Source organism: Halictus rubicundus, chromosome 10 (genome assembly GCF_050948215.1).
Source record: "Halictus rubicundus isolate RS-2024b chromosome 10, iyHalRubi1_principal, whole genome shotgun sequence".
NCBI classification, from domain to species: domain Eukaryota; kingdom Metazoa; phylum Arthropoda; class Insecta; order Hymenoptera; family Halictidae; genus Halictus; species Halictus rubicundus.
Genome location: NC_135158.1, coordinates 1,486,114 through 1,509,887, shown reverse-complemented (window position 1 = coordinate 1,509,887; position 23,774 = coordinate 1,486,114). Strand labels below are relative to the sequence as shown.

The window sequence follows — 23,774 nt, the reverse complement described above, 5'->3', positions numbered from 1 at the left end:
CACAAAACAGATCGACTGGAACGAGACACGATGATGGAAACTGCATTATCAAAATAATGACGATAAACCGTAGCTGTCTGGAACAAAATTTCTAGCTCTATTTTCGTGCAACTGATAGGCTGGTGTTAAGAACTACCTTCGCTAAACGACTAAAAAATTTTCCCCGTTTTAGAAATCGTCGGCTCGGTCATAAACGTGATCCGAACTCATGCAAGTGATGCAACGTTACTGGACTTTGTTGGGATCATTATCCAACAAATGAACTGCAAAACCATCTGGAAGACGTTACACTAAAGTACTGTGTATTACTTCCAGTAGGATGGTACTTCTATTTATAACATGTTTCTTGATCGTTAAATAGAAAGTGGAAGTAAAATACTGTTTTTATCTAAAACTTTGGCTTTATATTAATATCTAAATAAGTCAATTATTCCGAGTGTCGAAGAGAAATTTTTTGTACCCTCGGCAAAGGATAAATTACTTTAGAAGTTTGTTTAATTATGATGAAAATGCACAATTAAATGCCAATATATATATTTACATATGAAACAGTGCCTACATATTAATAGCAATGTAAAATATACATAGTCTTTTTTCCATTAATTGAGAAATATTTGGGTGAACAAACTTTCAGACAAATGAAAACTCCTATTCCTTCCAATAGGGGCCGTAAAAATTGGCAACTTATACAAATATTTATCGATCGTACATATTTCTAGCTGCTAAATTATATGAAGTTTATCACATACATAGTTGTGTAGAGCTTCATAGTAAATCGTTCAATCAGAATTTATTTGGTCGAACTATCTGTTGCTAGGAGATATTTCTCAGATAACAGAACGTTAGGATAATAGATATTGTGATAATGGTTGTTTGCATACATCTCTATTTTAGTTTCGTTTAACAAGTGCAGGTTCCATAATTCTATTAAGATTGATAACTTCTAAATGGAATATTTTTTTGAAGAATAAATCGGTTATGAAATAGTTGCATAGAAACATTACGATGGGACCCTTTGTACACATATGTAATTAATCCAATGCATAAGCCGGAGCTGTTCAGCGTCTGCCCGTACGGGCAGCGGTTTTCTTGCCCTGGGTACACACAGAACGGCGGGCACGAATCTATGCCCTTGCGGGCACAAAGCCACGCTCCTGTGGGCGAGGCTGCATGTATTTGTCACACGCATTCTTGCAGCTACGTGGCCAGCTACGGCTGTGCTACGGTCTACCCCCACTCCGCTATATCACTTGCTCGTAACTTTGCCCTTACTGTGCCCATGGGCATTGGCGGGTGCCCTTACTCGCTAAAAGGCATGTTGAGCAGCTTTGGCATAAGCTGTATGTATATCCGACTCGAAAAGTAAGCCATCCATTAAATTAAATGCAAAAATTAACCCTCAAAAATGATTTCATAAAAGTACACTATGACAAATGCTATAACAGCAGGTAACAATAGTGTCATACAATCTTTTATAAAACGAAACATTTCGGGTAAAATTTTTCGGTAAAACCAGCATACACTGTGTTCTTCACAAAGGAAGAGGAGCGAATTCTGGATTCATGTTGTATTATGCATTTGTTTATTTTGAAGAAAGAAATGAAAACAATTACTGTAACCGTACACTCATCTTTCGGATTGCGCAGCACTTTTTATGCACGGCACTTTCTAAGAGAATAAATAATTCCTCTGGACATACTGTACTTTTCACACGGTTAAAAAAAATATCTTTTCCGGTGACATTTATTGAAATTATTGTACAGGATAGTCCACTTAAATCAGAACACCTGAGTATATCCGTTATTTATGGCTGTGCAAAAACTTGTTTAGAACAAGTGTTGTGGGATAGATAGTGTGCTGATAATAACAATATAAACTTAACATAGAAAAGATAAATATGAAGATAAATTCGTTGACATTTACACTGCATACTTTTTCTAATCTTCGAAAGATATTCATAATCATATATGGGAAAAATTGGATCATTCATTTATTTTATTCGAATCAATTCAAATTTTATATGAGCGACTTGACGGACAACGAACCACGCCTTCTTTTAATGGTTCAGCCTATGACAGCATTTTTCCCGCTGGCGTCACCTTGCCCTCGGCTATGCCCGCGGGCAGTGTCGCTGGATGAGGGGAGGGAGCACGAATTGAGGGGAAAAAGTTGCGTTCTCTCTGCCAGTACCGAAGTATGCACGACAGAGACGAAATGCGTCACGTGACTGGGCCGCGGCAGAAGTGGGATGTTAAAGTGGAGACACTGATAAAGTGGGGTCTATACTGATAAAGAAACTGTACAAATGTTGTACTTCAACATGCCTCCCAAAAAGGTTACCAAGAAGAAGGAGACAACATTGAGAAAATATTTTTTCTACTAATGTATTGTGTGTATTATGTATACCTTGAAATAGTGGAACTTTATTCTGAGACATCTTCTGCAAACATAAATAAATACCGGAAGTATACAATACACGTACATCTTGTACATCAATGCCAAAGCAATAAACTAAAGTTGGTTCGCGAAATAAGTATTTCGAATAGTCGTAACTGTTGAATATTTGAAGAATGTTATACCTTGATGGAAAAGATGCTTTGACACAAACGACGTCCACCATAATTAATCCGTGGCGATGAACAATGCGAACGTAGTTATTATTACACTCCATGACAATACTATAAGACGCTATGTAAAACCATACAAATCTATGTTATAAAAAGGAATTTCTTATTCTTGTATGCTACGTGTTATAGTTTACATGAGAAGTATTACTTTAACATCATATCGTAATTAATATCTCTAAGAATTAAGAAACTAGATAAGAATAGCTGATAAAACTTCCTATTAACCACGGAAAACGATGAAACAAGTAGGCAAACTGAACAGTATCAGGAGAGCTTTTCGATCGAAGAGTTTGAAAGATTGAAAGAGTTGATAGCGAACACGCAATATTATAAATAAAGGACAGACTTCATTCTTAGAGAAACATTTCCAAGATACAATGCAGAAATCGTTGTGTTCTGTTTAATGATTTAGAAGATAACACGCATTTCATTTCAAAAATCGCGGGTGATCCATTAAAAACACTAATTTTGAGGGAAAAACGAGCCATCTTAATGCACGTATTGAAGTCTGTATCGATAGCATGATATATTAGGCTTTGCAGTACAACGGACTCTGTAACTGTGCCCAATAAAAACTATGGTTCAAGTGAATGCTATTCGGTTTAATGACAGGTATCAAAATTACAAAAAATCAATACTATTTCCTATTCAAACAAATGTTGGGGGCTCCCTTTTCCCTCAAAAGTTGTCCTAAAAAAATTTAATAGATACTAAAATATTAGCTCCCCTTAACCATTAAATTAAAAAAAAAAATGAAGTTGATATCTTCATTAGATTCGGAGAAAACAGTTTGTAACACTTTAGTCAACATACCATGTGTTTATGTAAATGGAAATACTAATTCTTTTTCATAACACAGATTTACATGATTTTGTATAGTGCGTCGGTTAAACTTCACCTAATGGAACCAAAAATTTTTAACTTTTTTAAATATACAGATCTTACAGATCTTGACGGGAACTTCGATTTTTGTGCATTTTGTCGTCAAGATTTACAGGATAGTATAAAAAAAAAAGTGCAAAATTTTTGATCCCAGAAAGTGAAGGTCAGCCAATTCCATTGTTAAGGAGCAGTACGCAGGCAGGACTGAGATAAAAGCATGATGGTCGTGGCACATATAAGGATGAAACGGCTACGACACGCGTGAAGTAAAACCATAAAGTCAATGAAAACTCACAAGCAACGCGGGCATAATTCGCGAGATCGCGCCTCCAACGGCCGATAGCAATTTTCGCAAAGCCAATCCTTGCTCGTGACGTAGCAACGATTGCTGGTGACAAAAGTGACAAGATTGCACCCGGCGAGCCGAATCTCGTTTAAAACGGACGCGCCAATTTCCCTTGCGTTCATTCTTCTGTGTTATATCGTCGCTTCGGTACACCCTTTCACTCAACACGTGACCGTTCTACTATTTGGAATTCATTAACACGACCTCTGGCAAATTTTCAACCAGTGCGTCGTTTCGTCCCGGCGATGTCCGCCAATTCGTCCTTTCTCGTCAGCCTCGATGACACTGCGCTCCCGACCAGTAAATATTTTCTTCTTTCTTCATTTTCTTCGCCGAGCGTTTCGACGGAGGAATACTCCACCGTGTTCGTCGTCACAAATTGCACGCATAAACATAATTTACAAATCATCCCTTTTTGCAGGTTAGCGTTGTATCAGCTAACAAGCTATTAGAATTTCCGACCCTTCAAACATATTCGGCAAATATTTTTTTAATTAAAGGTTTGAAAGATTTATTATTTTCGTACACCAGACAGGTGGCTATTAGAATTTGGAAGTTACGTTCACGTTTGAAATATTTGGTGGAAGATTTATCTTTTTGGTGCGACAATGTTACACCAGCATGATTAGTTCTCCAATTTAAAGATTATTTCGATGCGTTACAGTACTCGTTGATTACACTTCTTTTGAGAGCGGTCGGCCCTCTCCGGACTTTCTACCATGTTCCTCCTCCCGATAAATCACGAAACTCGCGCAAGACACTTTTACGAGTTCTGCCTATCAAATAAATCAATCTTCAGTCTGCTAGTTACATGGCGTCCGTGCTGCGTTGTGTGCACTTTGTTTTGATTCCACTACAACGCCGCGCCAACATTCAACAAACACTGCCGCAAACTGCACGCGCAATTTTCACTCGTCTCGTGCGATGACATTTCACTCCTAGCAACAGTTCGTCATCGTGCACACACTGTCGACAGAAGGAAAACGTTTTCAACCGGCAAGCTAGAATTCATGTTTCTTCGTTTTGAAAATCGTTTCTTAACATACAGTGACTCACAACCAAAATCGTACACTGTGTATGAAAATATGTTGTTTGTAGTAAAAAAAGTTTAGGGATGATATTGAAAAAAATATTATTCTATATGTATCTGTATTTGTTGTGTTTACAAAAACAGTCTGCAAAACATCTCATACCAAGAATCGTACACAACTAACAGGTTGTGTTAAACTTGATTTAAATAAAAAATTAGTACTTTGTTAGTACAATTATATTAAGGGTAGGTAATTGAAGAGGGGTATTAGTGACTTTTGGGCAGTTATGAAGCAGCTCCATTTTGGTAATATGCAAAGTCTGCTTGGAATCGTAATAACTATAAAATTTAAAACAATTTAAAATTCCTAATTTTTGGACACTTTCAATTTTTTTTCAAATATTTAGTCATTTATTTTTGTTAGAATTTGTCACTCATCTATTGTCGTTTGCTTAATTTTTACTGCTTTCTCGCTATATTTTTTAATCTTAACAGTACACGAGGCTTACCAGCAAATGTGATCTTCTTTCCTTTCAAATTTTTCATTTGTTTTTGGGGAACCCTCAGGGGATAACAAAAAAAAATTTATGTATTTAAGTGTTTTCTAAATCATCCCGAAACTTTTTTAGTACAAGAAGCAGTGTACGATTTTGACTGTGACCCGGTATAAAAAAGAATCGTTCCGTTAAAAGATTTGGACGCGATTTGTACAAGCTTATTTTACAGAACAGTCGAAGTTTCACGTTTTTCTTACAAGACACCGGACAATGCCACGATTTTCCGGCAATCGGACACGTTAACTTCGTTTCCTTCTTCGTTTGTCACTTTCCAAATCTGACGTCAGCGTCCTCTTTGCCTCGCGCTTCATTATTCACAAGATCCCCTCAATTTTTCGGAGTATCCTCCTTCAGTCGCCTGCTACGCGTATTTCAAACGGTAAGTTTTTAAGTATGTTTTTTTTTTGTATACACATGGTGAGTTTGAAGTACAGGAACGTAATTTACAAGCGCTCTTTGCGTGTCTATAATACTGCTAATGTTTTGACGAATTTGAACTCTGAAATCGTTTGCTTTCGAGTCACAGTAAATGTGAAACGGATTTCCAGCGATATTTACTCGTACATTGATCGTACGTTACACTGATCAATAGACAGCGGATTTATATACAAATACATATTTCAATAACAAAAAGATAAAGATGGGGGAGTTGGATTGAAATTTACAACGTCATTTCTATATTCGAAAAATGTATTTCTATTTTGCATTATTTGCATACTGCAAAAGCTTCGCATATTTAAAAGCATATATTGAAAAAATGAAAACTAGGCAACATGCAAATACTTGCTCGCATAAATAGATTTGAAAATGAAACTACGCTTCAAACAAGAATGAGTTTGAATTAATTTTCGCTGACAAATGTCGCCAATTAACGGTTGAAAATGTGGAAAAAATGCTGGTAATTTATTGTAATGCAAACTATAATGTATCTGAATAATTACAATGGTATTGTCAAATATATATTTTTAAATTTTGTATCTGATATTATTTTATTTGTATGTTAAGCTATTCCGTACGTAAGTTTAAAAAGTTGCAGAAGAGTTCGTAGACTCAGAATATGACACCATCTGGGTGACAAAACTTGGAACGTTCTGTATATAACTAATATATTTTGCATACTCGCATAAATTGCATATTTTAAGTGCACATACGTCCGCTGTTTATTGATAAAACTTAAAAAATGGCGTAGATTAAGAAATATTTTAGGTAAAGCTGCTATTTAAAAGTAGTTACAAAATAAATGGTAACGGTTTTCTACCATAATGTTCTTAGCTATTTCTGCTCATTTATTCTTCACTCTTTAAGTAGCTTAATCCCATCAACGATTTTAAAAATTTGTTATCGAGGTTCAAATTATAGAATTCTATTTTCCTGTCCCATATCATGTGACTGTTATAAATGAAACTAAAGGTCCATGATATATTCATTTTGTCATCAGCAATAAAGTCTAATTAAATCAATCATCCTCAATATTATATATTACAATACGAATGATGTATCGTTCTACTTGCATTATTAAGGTGCTGCATAAATACTGTTCATTATAGCATCTCTTCCTAGAAATAAATTGTTATTTATAAACATTTCTTTCAGTCTATACATTGTTGAACGTTAAGCAGTTGCAGTGTACGCAAATTCTTAAAAGTCCAGAAGACTAAATTAAACAGCATTTAATACGTCATCGTATTACCCCTAACTTATTTAAAAATGTTCGCCAAGAAAATCGAATTCTATTTAACCTCATTCTTTGTATGTTCACTATGAAACTGTGAATGTGTATAAACATCTGCTGTCTATCTACGCCAGTCGTACATCATTACGACACTGTCGAAGTTGTTGAAGTTTATCTTGTCTAAACCGTGTCAAGATAAAAATGTTAAGAGTCATAAGAGAGACATAATATATGATATTATGCGTAGGCGTAGGCATAGACATAAGTTTCACCTGTGCAAAAAAACTCATCGTTTTGACCGCCTGTGTGCTTCTAGTGTGAATTTCTAGTTCTTGCTGCACTATTTCTTGACAATGCAAATTAGTATCGATATTAGTGTTCGAGTTGAATGAGTCGATCATATTAATATTAACAGAAACAGCGGACAGAAATTAGCAATTCAATATCGAGCATAAAATTACAACCATTAACAAACGTAATTGCATGTATACTGACTTAACAATTTCAGGTATATCTACTAAATATTCTCGTAATTTTCGAAAGAATTGCAAATATTTTAATAATATAATATTTTAATATTTTAAATTTTACTTTTGCAACATCATCACGTAGGTAATTGCATCTTGAAATGAGCTGATTTCATATTGAAAGGTTTTCAATGAAAATTTCGTTGCATCATAGCATCAAATCAGACTCGATTTTGTTGTTGTCGATATTATAGTTATTGGAGATATTATAGTTATTGGTTAAGTTCTAATTACTGCAACCGTAAAATAAATCATGAATTTATTATTAAACTCAAACTATGAATTTGGTATCCATTGATGAAAAGACCAATCGCGTAATATCAAAACATTGTGATCTCAGCCCGATGTCCGATTACACAATGAAACGTCGTTTATTTTCAAGATGTTTAACATAACACTATCTAGACTATGTGCAGACTGTAGGTCCAGTAGATCAAAGAAGATTGAGTAGATTGAGTGCATAATATTCATCAAGAATAATTACCTACGTTTCGAAGCGTTTCAACACAACACCACTGAAACGTTTCAGTCCAGTGGTCGGGCAAACTAGGCACCACGAGTCGAATGATTGCGTCTCGAAACAAACTGCTTCGAAATCGAACAATTTGCAACAACTCCGTGGATTTTCACGTGATTTAAATGCGCCTGTAGCCTACGGTCTTTGTACTTCAGACTCACCCCGTATATATTGCACGATGCTCGAAGCATCCGCGCTTACACATGAGGATCCAAGCTCGTGAACAGAGCGGCGGCACCTCGTTCCGAACGGTACATGTTCGCGAAAATCCGTCGGACACGCGTTGCACTTGGAGCGACCGGCTTTTATCTTATCCGGTTAATATCGCGGATATATTCGCGGGTGCCCGATCAGTTTTTTCCGGTGGCGTGGCGATGAGCCGTTCCCGATCGAAGACTAGAGCGCGACGGTCAATGGTCAACGATGTGTTGGGCTCGCGTGGAAAGGCAGCTAGAGCTGCAACAGATACCGTATCGCCTGATAAACACCCCACCCACCGCGAGAGTGGCCAAGCAACGACGAACCGAGCTGATAAAAGCGTTTTATTGCCGGGCAGCCCGTAATCAGCCCGGCAATCTGTGCGATCGTCGACGACGATTCCGGACGCTTCCTTCGGATCTCGCGCTCGTGCCCGCGCTCGCTCTCTCGTGCTCCGCCCTCGACCACTTTCTCGCTTCGACCAAGGCTGCGCGCGGACACCTTTTACTCTCGGCGGATTCCAGTTTCGCGAAACTGCCCGATAAAAGAGACGCGTCTACGCAACACTTACGACGTGCCAGTGACGAGTCCCTCCTCTTATGTTACACATCGCCGTTCCGTTAATCGCGAGAAAAAAAGAAAAAAAACCCGACCCAACTGGACTCGGCCTTGCCTCGTACCGTGCGTACGTACGCCTATTAAGAGTGAATGCCGGGAACCGCGAACGCGAGCGCGGCGTGCCTCTAGAGGCGTTTAACACTGTTCTATATACGCCGGTTGTAATTGTGATTTTCTCGCTTTGCGCGTTCCTTTGCGTTCCTCTGTCATGGTGACAGTCGCCGTCGTTGGAGGGGAAATGTTTTATCCCGCGGGATAGTTTTGTCGGATACGAGCGAACGATTTTCGGAACGTGCACGCTAGGTTGTCGCGATTCTTCGTATCGTGTGCTTGACAAACGGTAACTCAGGAACCACCGGATCTTTCGATTCTAGATTTTTTTTTATTGTACAACCTGTCAGATTACTGCAACGTCTTTACCATTAATAATTTTTCATCCAGCTGGTAGTCAAAAGCTTTTGTTATTGTCCGCTCGCGACGCGACACGCGCACGAAAACCTTGGAAGCGGTGGTTCCTGAAGTCATTTAAAGTAACTTTTTCCTCAGCGAAAATTTTCGCCGCGGCTTTGTTAAGGAGTTATTAACGGAAAGCGCGGAGCAATCAGAGCGCGGCTACAGTGGACGGGCTTTCGCTTGGCCAACGGCAAGGCCATGTTATTTTGCAAAATTTTCTTTCTCGTTTAAAATTCGGTTTCAAAGCTAAAAGTTCTGAAAAATTCGTAGATGTGCATTCTAGTAGCTCAAATTTAATTGGAGAGGACATGGGAAATTTCGGAAAAAGCTGATTTTCTTTGTCATCCCATTATTACCCCCTCTCCCCTCCATGTCGACTGTACGGTTGAAAAATGGCATAAAGTATTTTCCTTGGATAAGCTATCGAATGGCCTATTGCACATTCAATTTGGTTTAGGGGCACCTTTGACCTTCTTATCTGGCTATACCCTTTGCATACGTGTTCGTATTATCTAAATTATATAAATTGTGCAGAGATTATGAATACCTTTTCATGTGGAAGGGAAACATGTATGATTATTGATTTTAAGTAGTAAAGCCGGACAATGCATGACTCACCTTTCAGTTGGCCCTGTTGAATAACTGGATGATTCTTCGCCTGATTCAACGCTGTTGAACGAAGTGCAGTTCATCTTCCTTTCTTCCCATTGTGATCTAACCTCATCTTGTACTCTTCGTTTCAACTCCTCGACCCTCCGTCGCTCTTCGGAAATTACTTGACTACCTGTAACAAATGAAAGACAAAATCTTTATCTTCTGTATATTAACAATAAGTTAACTCTGATTAATTAAGATGATTAAATTGTAATGAACATGGTTTGTGTATCATTTCTTCGTTCTGTTTTGTTTGAAAGCACGTTATGATCCTTAAGGACACCTACACAATGTATCCAAAAAATATTTGAACACTATATTTCCAGTTCTCGAAAAATTGTCAATATTTGAAATATAATAATTTCGTAAAAACAAATAATACAATCATAAGCCTGGACTCATTTTAAAGCTTGAAGCCTAAGATATTCTAAGATATTTTTGCATTATGTAGCAGGTGGGAAACTCAAGATTATTTTTCCCAAAAAACTGCAGCAAATTCAGACCTCCCCAAAAACTTTCAAAAATTTTTCTTGTAAACGAGACTGCCATAGAGTTGAAGATCGAAGCATTCTTGTCGTTGCAAATAACGACTCCTTGAAATTTGATGTTCGATTTTTTCACTGTTTTACGGAACAAAAATGAAAGAGAAGTTTCGTCGCGTAAAATCCTCATTAAAGTTAACACGACGAATGGTACACTAATTGTTGCTGCGCGTCGTTGTAAAAAAGAAGCTTCAATCTTTAAATCTATGGTGATTTCAACCGAGAAAAAAATTTTTCAGATTTTTCAAAGACGTTGAGTGTATAGCATTTTCAATAAGAATCACTTCTTCAGTTTCTCACCCGCTAGAGCATGAAAAAAAATCTAGAATAAAATGATCGGTAAATTATGAAATTACAGGTTTCTACCTTTAATACGTATCCAAATTGGTTGTTGTACGATCATTTATTGCAAAAAGTGTTAATACGAACGCCATAACGTAAGTACTCTCAACAATGATTTTATTGAATTATATATTTAGAAACTTCAAATTAAGATTCGCATAAGGAATTTCATATTATTGTTTAAATTAATGCAACGAATGACACAAAGAAAATCAAATAAATAGATAAAAATAAAGTTGCAGTAATAGTTGCTTCATCACTAAACTGCATTTATCTCTCGGGACAAAATAATTCACAAAGAATTGCTGCATATACAATTTAATTATAAAACAAAAATCATGAATAACGATTTTTCTGCATTGATTTGTTCTCATGTTAATGATAGTTTTAAAATCAGGTAAAATGCATCTGCTAAATGACAATGTGCCAAGGAATAGTGGCATAAAACGAACGATAAACACAGTACGTACAGGGTGTCTCATTTATCTAGAAATCCAGAATATCTCAGAAACTGTTGATGATACTAAAAAACATTCCAGACAAAAGTTGAACGTTATCAAGACCACACACTTCCCGATATAGATATCTTTTTTCTATGTGGACGCGTAGGCGTCATATGAAGGTCAACTTTGTTTTTTTTTAATGGAATCGTATATTTTTTAGTGTACTCGATGCTACTCGTTAATTTAGAGAAACAAAGTTGACCAAGTTGACAAAGTTTCATATGACCTCTACGCCACATAGAAAAAGGATATCTACATCGGAAAGTGTGCCCCCTGATACCGTTTAACTTTCGTCTGGAATATCTTTTAATATCATCGACAGTTTCTGAGATATTCTGGATTTCCAGATACATGGGACACACTATAGATCATTGCTTAATTAGTTACACCAACGTACGAAATCACATGATTTAAATTATTTTAGATTACTCTAAGACCATTTTTCACAGTTAAGTTGCTTAAAAAATAATTTATTTTTGAAATACCATAAGTTTTTAATTGCGTATATCGTGTATAAAGTTAAATTGTTTTATTGCAAAATGGTCATATTTTCAACTGATCATTTTCAACATGATATTTCAAAAACAAATTTTTAAATAACAAATAATTTTTATCTCCTAACATACACAAACATAATCAAATTAAAAAATTCACTCATTAGTAAAAAGATTTTTAAAAATGCATTGGTAACATTGTTTTTTCCTTTTACTCTAACTGATTGGCAGGGATCGAAAGAATTCTAGATCTGTTTAATAAATTTTATTTAATGAACTGTGGAACTTTTTTTTTTAAACTGTCCTATCATTAAAAGCGTCGAAGAGAAGAAGTTCTTCAAAGTAGAAGTTTTAGTTTGAAGACGCCCTATAAAAAACTAGAATAAACATTTTTCTACAACAGGTACATACACATAGTTTGTTCATCAATATTAAAAGAGTTCTCAAGTATTGCTACAAATACTGAATACATACTTAAATAAGTCAATAAGTATTATAGTTAAATTGATATTCTGATTAGATTATTTATTTTGAATATTTATGTGAATAATTCAAATCTCAAAGATTGTTTGTGTTTCCCTTATGGAAGCTCTTTTATTAAGCTTATAAATTAATTGTTTCTATGGAACCTTTATTATAGAGAATCTAAAATATCCGTTCTATGAAAATACTTTCTAAGGAAGTTCCTGGAGTTAACATTTCTTCCCATAAAACTTCTACAGGAACAGATATTTTCCTAAACGAAACAAGAAGTTCGAACAGAAATTAAAAAAAGAGAAAGATCACTTTTGTTTCGACCACTGCTAATAATTAATTAATGGTAATTACATATTATGTTGCACTCAAATGTATCTTAGCATGTTAGCGATAATCTATTTTTAACCCTTAAGTGAACCTTTGAAATGTACTTTAAAAATGCAATGATACAAATAAATTATATTTAACACTCATCTCGATTGAAATGGTAAATAGAAACGTAGCGCGTTAGTAAATTTTCATCTAAATCCATAAATAGTTATATTATCGATAGTTACACATTAAATAATTATTAGCATTTTGAGAGAGGCCATGTATCGGTTCCAATCCTGGACCATGTATACTTATAGAGCCGGCATAGGTATAGTATGTGTGTAGGAAAGCCGATAATCCAGTGAAGCAAAGATCTCTGAATTTGTAACGTCACAAGATAGTTCCTAAGATAATTTCAAAATGGTTGACACGAAATACCGACGCCCATAGTATGCGCCACGCCATTACACATTGCAAGAAATCACTCTGTAACCTGCATAATATGCGAAACTTCTGAATCTTCAGAATCAAATATCGATTGCTAAAATAGTTAATACATACTACATTTATTACTTCATACTTCATTGTAATACCTTAATAAAACATATAGAATAAACATTTGTATCTTAAATATACTTTATATATTGATTATTTCAGGATAAATTATAAAATTCTTTGAAATTATCCTGTCCATTCTCTTCGTGTACCGTGTACACGGTGCCCACGATTCCCCCCCCCCCCCCCCCCCCCACACATAAGTCATGCGTAGGCACTGTCCTTATGGTCCATGGGTAAATGAGCATAACTTATACATCTTTCGAAGCTGTGACGTCACAAATTCAGTTCTTTTCTTCAAAGAAAATTATCTGTGTCGTGTCTATAGGTTTATATGGTCTAAAGTTCCAATAACTCACTTAAGGGTTAGGGGATATCGAAGGTAGATAGCGGAGTCGTTATTTGGTTTCCAAGGATTTATAACAGGACTGTAACCTGCGTGTGGTCTTGAATGAGGATGTTTGAGACTAACAAACCACTAACAACTTGCAAGCAGTGATGAGATATTTTGCGGCTTTTTTCATGCATGCGCGTCCATGTAGCAATGTATTTATATTATGGCGAAAGTAGTAGGGTACTATTATTGGCGGGTAAGTACCGGAAGCGTCCAAGACGAGACGGCGAGACAAGCGTGCTACAAATTTTTCGAAAAAAAAAAAATAAAAAAATAAATATTCGATTGACATACACATGTTATAAATTCATTTTTCAAAATCAAATCATAACAAATTTTGCGAAATTATGCGGGTGACCGAGATACCCCATTTTAGCGAAACTTTTACTTCACTAACGCTAAAATCGTTACGCATGCGCGAAAAAATCCTAACGATATCTCATCATTACTTGCAAGTAAAGTCGCCAGATCAAGACTTGTTACCCCACTCTAATTTTCCCTTCTATTGCGCTATTCCCATACGCTTCCGCCACGACTCGGTCGTATGACAAATTCCGTATTTGTCGTGTCTGTGTCACAATGTCACGTGACTAACCCGGTACTGGCAGAGAGAGGGTAACTTTTTCCCCTCGATTTGTGCTCCTAACCCTCATCTGGCGACACTGTTGCAAGTAAGCAGAGTTGTTATTAGGCTGTGGCTGATAAATGTGTTGGGTCATCCAGCTATCCGAACAGGGATGTTTAAAAGAGACCGATTAGTGAAAGTGAATACGGCAAGCAACTTCACATTCCACTATCTTGTGGATAAACACAGAGTCAGATACCTCTCTTTCTCCATCCATTGCACCTCCTCCTTCTCTTTGGTTTTTATGACCGGCTACCATATAAAATGTACAACTAAAAACTACATGTTGGATTTGTACGTTCTGCTAGTTCGTAAAAATTTCTAACTACAGATATTTCCAAAACGTCTGTGCCACACTCTATCGACTTTTTAACTATGCTTAAATGCATTTCCGACATCAATTTAAAATCATCCTATAGATTGTATAGATTGTATAGATTTTTAACGTCGACCGCCGAAAATCAAAAATATTGTTTTAAGGTTAACTGAAAATATACGAGGAAATATAAATTGAATATATCCTTCTGCACCAAATTTTATGGTCATTTAAGTTTGCAAACCGCTGAAGGATTTGTCAACACGGGTACTACTGTACAAACATGAGACATGTATTACCTTGTTTTGCTAAATGAAGCTGTCGATTTCTCTCAATTTCCTTGAGGGATTCGATAGTCTTCCTTCCCAAGCTACCCTGATTATTGACAATAGGAGAGTCTGTGGTAACCCTTGAAATCCTGTCGAAGTCCTCTCTACTCGGAGATCGTTTCTCTTCAGAGTTCTCGCACGAATTCTGTGCCAATTTCGTTAGCTCATCGTTTATCGCTCTAACTCGGTTTCGACCCTATAGCAAGATAGTAAAGTTTACGTTTATTAGAAAAATACAGTTGTTTCATAAATGTTGCAAATCCGCAAGGCAAGTGTATCATCTTTCAAAATTTAGGGTATGAATTATTTGTTGAAAGTACTATTGAGTAACCTACAATCTAATTTTCACAAAGTCAACGTAAATATATAAAGAATAGGCACAACTTCCATAGATGCAATAAGGAATCTACGGACCATCATACACATTTGTTAAACAGAATATAAATGTAGTAGATAGGTCAGGTAAGCGTAATGTGTACAAAGTATTCTTATCGATCTAGGTAAATAAAAAAAGCAGTTTTTCAAACATGTGTTAAAACGTCTCCCATGAAAACCTTATCGAATAGTTTATAAAAATTTATTCTATGCAAGTATAAGTCCATAAATTATGTAGTATAATGATTTTCAACAGAATTGTCGTGTAGGTGATTACCATAGAATCTTTTTTATATTTGTCATGATTTTTTGTGTGAAAACAAGAAATAGATAATTTTTAGATTGGAAATCTCACATTTCAGTTTTAATAACTGTCACTTTTAAAGGAAATTTTTTTATTGCAACACAAATTGACAAAAATATTACAAGTACCACAAACACTATGTTTTAAAAATATGTCCCGTGCAAACTGATAAATTGCTTGTCATAACTTTTCGAAATATTCTCAATAAAATCCTCAAAAATTTTTTAATAATATGTGACTTTGTTCTTAACCTTTTTTACTAGCGTTAACTATGTCTTCCTTAAAAATGTTACATTATATAACAAGCCTGGTTGTTTACTATTAAACTTTGATAATATTGACGTCTATTTGTTTACGAATCGCTGTATTTTTATTTCAGATAACTTGAATAAAAATACAGTAATTCGTATAATACAAAGAAATTATAAATGCGACGCTTCGTAAAAACAACCCTTAGGTTGTTAAAAACGACAGTCAGTCGATCTTTAACAATTCTTGAGACGTGTACATAATCGAACAATGATTTAAGACTTTTCAATATTTTCAAACAAATTGTTCTATGTTCGTTGTTGCACAATTAATAAAATAGTACCATAATACTATGTCATTATGACAAGGTGTATCACGTGACAGCCACTCTAAAATTTGAATTTGCAGTTTGTTGAAAGTAAGTGTGGATTACTCATTAGTACGATTCAAACATTTTAAGTGGAATTATAAGTGTACTAACTTCTTCTAACCGCTTTAAATGTGCCAGTTTCTGTCTCTCGAAGCTTCTGGCGTCTTTAGTCGCTGTGTTCTTCGCTTCAGATCTTTGAGATTCCAAGTGATTCATTCGGGCCTTTCGGGTTTCAATCTTTGTCGTCAGCTCACTTAAGTATCTGAAAATGATGTGTTTCGCATATAAGTCGTGCGAGTTATATGTCTTTGAAAATTGTTATATTTATAAGGAAGCAGGCAGCTACTTTCATTTATGCAATAGAAAATTAAAATAATTAAATATTCAACATTGTGTGTAGTACATTAAAATATATCTTTTCCATTTGTCTATGAATGTAATACATTATGTACAAAAAAATAAAAATGCCTTTCAGTATTGATTAAAGATAATATTATGTCAAATGAACATTCACAGTTCTATTTCGACTGCTAAGGATTTTACAGTCACTGTATGATATAATATTTCAATAAAGCGCTATTACAATCCTGCTATTACAAAATATATTATTCACATTTATCTATGATATTCAAATTATGAACCTTGAGTAGCACCTTAAAAAAGATATTATGGGCATAATGAACAGAGACAGTTATGTGTGACGCATTATACAGGGTGTCCCATTTGATATTCCCAGGGCAAATATCTCGAAAAATATGAAGTTGTATGGTTCCACAGGGGACACATTAAACTTTTATTTACTCGACCTTGAGAAGGCCTGTAAAAGTCAACTTTCAATTTTTATATTGAAACCTATATTTTTTATTGTATATTATTATTACCGACATCGATACGTTTCCACTACCGGAACGTAATTTCAGCATAAACCGTTCCCAAGATATAAACTCTTTATACATTTACTAGCTTAAGGTGTTTTTCAGAAGAGTCTACCACAATCGGTTTTTTCGAATGCACGTAAGGCTAATACATATATCAAAATTGCATTCAGGTAGTGTTTCGAAAACGTATCTATATATATACAGGGTGAGTCACCTAACGTTTGCACCTCATGTATCTTTGTTGTTACTAAAGATACGTAAAATATGGTAAGGACAAAGTTGAATGGTACATTGGGGCTGACACGATGCCAAAAAAAATTTTGTTTTTATGTCATTTTTTTAGGGATATCAAGGTGACCTTCACTTTTTAAAATGGAACCACCCTTTTTTAAACACCTACAATGATAGTCCCTTTCATTAGGAATTGAGTGACAATAATTATTCCAAGGTCATTCAAGGTCACAGACAGAGAAAACCTATAAGATTTAGAATATGAAAGCAGAATACGTTTATCACGGTTGAGACTTGTAGTAAATAGTAAACATAGTATGGTCGTAGTTAAAGTAAACATACTAAGGTCCTTCAATATTATTGTTATTCAGCATTCTTATTTATTATCAGTATGTTTCCAAATGCGATTCCGTCTTATTCAATGACTGAAAAGTGTGATATGGTCACGATTTACTGTGAATGTAGACAAAATGCAGTGCAGGCCCGATTACTTTATGAAGAAAGGTACCCCGAGCGAAACACTCCTTCTAGACAGACTTTCATTAATACGTACAAGTTGTTTCGAAGTACTGGAAGTGTACATACGAGACAGCACAAACGGAAGAATCCCACAACTAATGAAGACAATGAAATTAATATTTTAGCAGCTATAGCTGTCGATCACCACGTGAGTACGAGAAAAATTTCCCGGAAAGCAGGCATAAGTCAAAGTAGCGTAATACGAATTCTGGCCCGACATAAATTTCATCCGTTCCACATATCGCTTCATCAAGAATTGCACGGGAATGATTTTCAAAATAGAATTAACTTTTGTCAATGGGGATTGCTTCAAAATCATTCATTTTTTTCTAATGTCTTGTTTACGGACGAAGCAACATTCACTAATCATGGCCCAATTATACATTTATAAAATACAGGTATTCTGCTTCCATATTTTAGTTTCATACGTTTTTTCTGTCCTTGACCTTGAATGACCTTGGAATAATATAGTCACTGCATTCCTAATGAAAGGGACTATCATTGTAGGTGTTTAAAAAAGGGTGGTTCCATTTAAAAAAAGTCAAGGTGACCTTGATGTCTCTAAAAAAATTACATAAAAACAAAATTTTTTTATGGCATCGTGTCAGCCCCATCGTACCATTCAACTTTGTCCTTACCATATTTTACGTATCTTTAGAAACAACAAAGATATTTGAGGTGCAAACGTTAGGTGACTCACCCTGTATATATCTTTATATTTGTATATATTATTATACAGGGTGTTCACGCTATTACTAGCCAGCGTTTTTCTTGTAAATAGTAAATATTAGAAAAAATGAAAGAGGAAGAAGTAGTACTGTTTTTTATACGCAACACAATGTCGTGTTTAATTTTTTTATACTATTTTGTTATATATGTAGGTGACCCTCAATTTTTTAAATGGAATGCTGTATATTTTTTCATATCACATGAAAGCGCATGTGTAGATGAATTCATCCGTATACTGCACAGTGATCTTCAAGGTCATGTAAGGACAGAAATGGAAGAAACATTTTGAATATTTCATACCAACGTGATGCTACTTTTCGTACCTAAGTTTTCGGATTTTCTTCAAAATGTAAGAGGACTTCTAACTTTTTATCTTCAGAAAGGTATTTCAATTTGCTTCGTCTTTTATTTCCATTGCACTGGTAATAAATGCGTACCATATTCGCCTTCTCGCCCACAGAATAACGATATATTACTACGCGATATTACTAATCGTTTTCGGAAGTAATACTGAAATTGTCTCGTCATAGTAGAAACTAGAAGCAAAGACTCTGATAGTGAATGACAACATCATCTGATTCGTATGAATAAGGAATACTTGTAAACACATTGGTATGAAATATTGAAAATGTTTCTTCCATTTCTGACCTTGCATGACCTCGAAGGTCACTATACAGTATACGGATAAATTCGTCTAGATACAGGCTTTCATGTGATATAAAAAATATACAGTATTCCATTTAAAAAATTGAAGGTCACCTTCATATCTAACGAAAAATTTTCCTCTTCCATTTTTTTCTAATATTTACTATTTACAAGAAAAATGCTGGCTAGTAATAGCGTGAGCACCCTGTATATATTTATTTATATATATCTTTTCAAGATCGTCTGAAGGTCGAATAAATAACAGCTAAATTTACCCTTGCGAAACCGTACAACTACAATCTAAAACATTTTTTCATATCATTCATATTTTCGAGATATTTGCCCTGGAAAATGAAAATGTGACACTCTGTATACTTTTGAGTAAAAAATGTGACATATTTTCATACTCTATGAAAAGCAACTTTACCTTTGCAATTCTTCCCTAGTTGCCAATTTACTCGCCTCTTCTTCGAGATGATGGAATTCTAGGTCCTCAAATGCCTTACTTTCAGACTCCAAGATGTCTTGCTGGGCAGTGAGTTTCTTGTTAATATCTAATTGTGCATGTTCATCCGTGCAGTTCGTTAGCTCTTCCTCTAAACGACTGCAAGCCTGCTCGGCCCTTTGAACCCTTTGCTTGGCTTCCGCTTGTAAATTCGATTGTGTTGTATTATCTTCAGCCATTTGTCGTTCGAGCTCGTTTATCCGCATCTGCACTTTGATCTTCTCGCCCTCATCCTGACTAAGTTTCAAGGACTCCGATTCGTATTCCGCGGACAGCAGCGCCTTTTCTAACTCGAGCTACCGGAAAAATAGAAATTCATTTCACACTTGTTTGAAAAACTTTTGCAAAAACAATTTACAAAATAATGCTGCGAAAATGTTATGCGACTTTGTTTAACTTGACAATGATGCCGTAACATTTTCGTGGTTTACGTGAGTTTACCTGAATTACCACGCTTTCGTCGACTGTAAAATTACATATTTTTCAAAACTTACCTAAATATCAGTTAAGTTAAATTATGATTTCTCTTAATGTACAAGTACACAATGATTTAAATGTTAAAATCATTCTCACAGAAATATGACAGATCCTTGCATTTAGGATATTTATAAAGTGAATTTAAAGCTTAGAGAAATTTGTGTTCGTTATTTTTTCCATCTAACTTGATGGACTGTATGTAAATATAAAAATTATAAGGTTAAGGAAAGTTTCAACAATAACGCGTCTGTGGGGAACATTCAAATTTTCTGAGTCCACAGTTGCTAAACAGCGTCATTTGGAGTTGTACAGATATTTTTCTTAGTTACCTGTTTTAAACATAACTGAAGAATCTTTATTTCGAAAAAGTGACGCGCAATTTCTTTCATACTTTCATATTTAAATTTTAAATACTAAATTAATCGACATGTTCGACGAACGAACGACGAAAGGTAACTGGAGAAAGAATGGCGGCGTTAAAGGAAAGAAACTTATCATAAACTGCAAAAATGCCAATCAAATATTTACTCGAAGGCGAACCTTGATAAGGAGATCAGAGTCATACTGTCGGCTATCTTTAACATGATATTTGTAGCTTCAACAACTTGCAGTTACAATTATAGAAAAAGTCAGGATAGGAAAGCGAATCTAGTTAACAATGACTAGAACAATGTAGTTTCAAATTAAAAAGACTGTTGCGCCATCTAGCGACGATCGTAGTCTCTTGACTTTTCTTTTTAGTGACTCGATTGTTAGATGGCGTAACAGTATATTATGGCAGATTTCAGTCAAAGTCTGCTGCCAATCTGACGCTTGCGTCTGCTAGCAGACTCTGCCGATTTTCTACTATGTCAGATTCGGCTATCTGGGAAGCAGATTAGACAAGGTTAAAGCGGATCGGAACAGTTTGAGGCAAACCGGAACAGGTCGAAGCAGGTTTGCGCAGACTGCGGTAGATTGGAGTATGCTAAAGCACTATGCAAACGATTGGAGTGAGTTGTAATGGATTGTAAGCAAGTTGAAGCAAACTGGGGTAGCTTAGACGTGTTGAAACGGACTGAGCATTAATATTCTATTTTAACTTTAGGTTGGCATTGATTGGACTTTTGATTATGCATAGGATTAGATTAGAGCAGTAGGATCAAAAGGTTCCGCAAATTTTCGCGTTACATTTTGAAGTTCAAAACTCATTCTAAAACTGCAGAGGTTGTGCTCATAATGTGTTACATGCTTTTCTAGCTGAAGAGAGAGAGAGAGAGAGAGAGAGAGAGAGAGAGAGAGAGAGAGAAGAAAAATGTACATTTTGATTCGCCAAGGAAAAATGAAGGACTAGCGCGTATAGCTAATAGTAAATAAATTAACGTGCACCTGCTGCATGATTAGACAGCGGATTATATGCATTTATGACAAAACTGAGTAGGTGTAATTTAAAACAGTAAAAACATTAGAAGAATCTCAAAATACTGCTATATTATTTTCAACCTATTGAACACATTATGAAAAAAAATAAATTTCTATTTCACTCGTTTGTTGCAGTTCAGGAAGAAAATTTTTATTTTGCATAAATATCTGCTGTCTATACATGATTAAACGACGTGCAGTTCGTGCTGTGCTAACTAGAGTGTAAAAGTATATTTTTAACTAAACGGTATTGCAGTATTTTTAATAAATAATAAAACTGAAATTCCGCGAAAATTAAAAGTAGAGATCGGATACTGTATGCATATAATGAAACATCTGCTGTTTGGGTTTAAATGTATATATAATATAGTACATGTATAGTATAGTACGCGAAAAGAAGGCAGTAAACTCCGATTAGTACATAGTTCTAATCTACTGAACCAATACGGAAAATACGTGTACTCCAACTATACAGGGTGTCCCAAAAATGTTGTACTTCCTTAAAAGGGATGATTCCTGAGGTCATTTGAAGTCTGTTTCCTTTGCGAAAATGTTCTCAACGGCTTTGTTAAGGAGTTATTAACGAAAAATACACAAATCACAAAGGAAAAAATAATTTCAAATGACCTGAGGCATCATCCCTTTCAAGGAAGTACATTTTTGGGACACCTTGTGTGATAATGTCTACGTGGGTTGGCTTGTTTCGTTCCAACTAGTCAGAAGCACATTGCTTTCGGCTACCTTCTTTTCAGCCATGTACTATACTCGAGTATTGGTATTGTTCCGTAGTATTTTGAAAGACTTTAACCAGCTAGCTGTTGTAACCTCTTTGAAAAATGTGTACTTAAATTGCATCGCAAAAATTAAGCAATGACGAGTATACTCGTCAAACACAGAGCATGTATGACTATGAGCATGTATGTATGTTATAATATGCAATTAAGTTGTAGAACATTTTCGCAAAGGAAAAAGTTATTTCAAATGAGCTTAGGAATCACCCCTTTAAATGAACCCATCATGGCTTCAATGATGACTATCAAAAGAAAAGAATACATTTCCAAAAAGAATTCATACTATATACAGCTTTTCATAATAATTATTTGTACATGTACAATTATTGTGTTCCTTTCATTTCGTCTTGGCCTCTAAATATATCAAACATCTTGAAGTTTACGAATATATTTTAGTTTTCAGTAAAATTGCAATTTAAACAGCAAATTGTAACTACTTTTTATGCATGACGAGTATGCTCGTCAAAAACAGCTAACTGGTCAAAGAAAGTGAGTTTGATTGTGAGTTTTAGCCACGTTCTGAGCATTCTAACAAAGTTCATGATGACGTTTTAAATAAAGTGTTACTACTTAATCCTTTGCACTTAAATGGCGATTTGAAGCGCCACTAACGATTAAAGTTCGCTTTCATCCAATAAATCGTACACAAATAATGCAGGATGAGTAAATGCATTCGATTTCGCTCTATTGCTTATAAAATGTTTCGAACCGAATGAAATTTTTCGATCTTTTCCATTTTTGGATTTTGGATTTTTTCTAGGATTAATATAGCTTCGAGCGCAATGGATTAAAGGGGTTAAATAACTGTACGTTTTAATCTTGCTCACTCACCCACCTATAAGTATTATAATACCTAATATGTTTGAAGAAAGTTATCTTTTGTAAAGATTATATAGCTGTACTCCAATAAAAAAAGAATTCAATTTGTTGGGGTGGGATGGTGGTACAGCGTAAAAGTGCTTCTACTAACAATCAAATAACGTTATTAAAAGAGTGCTTCCTACAGAAAAACAGTACACAAACGAACTTATGGAATTCAAGTAGCAAAAGATTTGAAAATTATCATAAGAACAAAAGGTAGATACATCTATAAATATTGTTCCAATAAAAATTTGTAGTTACCAATTAAAGTAATTTTATGGAATTATTATGTAGTATGTTTTCCTATACAAACGGTATCGATTTAGTCTAAATATTTATCAATTATTTAATAAGCCAAGATCAGCTTGACATCTCGAGGCAGAACTGATATGTACCATCGAATCGATTTCTACTTTGACTTGACTAAAGCTTGATTGACGTCTCTTCAACGTACACTACATAAAACAGT

At 35.1% G+C, this 23,774-nt stretch overlaps 1 protein-coding gene and 1 long non-coding RNA gene across 5 annotated transcripts in view; both read right to left on the bottom strand.

The window, feature by feature from the left end:
• LOC143358214 (uncharacterized) overlaps positions 1-23,774 on the bottom strand; it is a 202,128-nt gene that overhangs the window by 42,719 nt on the left and 135,635 nt on the right. For all 4 annotated transcript variants that reach the window (XM_076795180.1, XM_076795178.1, XM_076795179.1 and 1 more), the window contains 4 exons: positions 19,698-20,071; positions 16,380-16,530; positions 14,941-15,166; positions 10,046-10,211 (listed from right to left, as the gene is read on the bottom strand). In XM_076795180.1, the coding sequence (XP_076651295.1) occupies positions 10,046-10,211; positions 14,941-15,166; positions 16,380-16,530; positions 19,698-20,071 (917 nt within the window). The remainder of the gene's footprint in view (positions 1-10,045; positions 10,212-14,940; positions 15,167-16,379; positions 16,531-19,697; positions 20,072-23,774) is intronic.
• LOC143358234 (uncharacterized) lies at positions 4,841-8,921 on the bottom strand. Its single transcript, XR_013082933.1, has 3 exons — positions 8,360-8,921; positions 5,640-5,800; positions 4,841-4,856 (listed from the first exon to the last, which is right to left on the bottom strand). It is a non-coding gene; the product is annotated as an uncharacterized LOC143358234 (long non-coding RNA).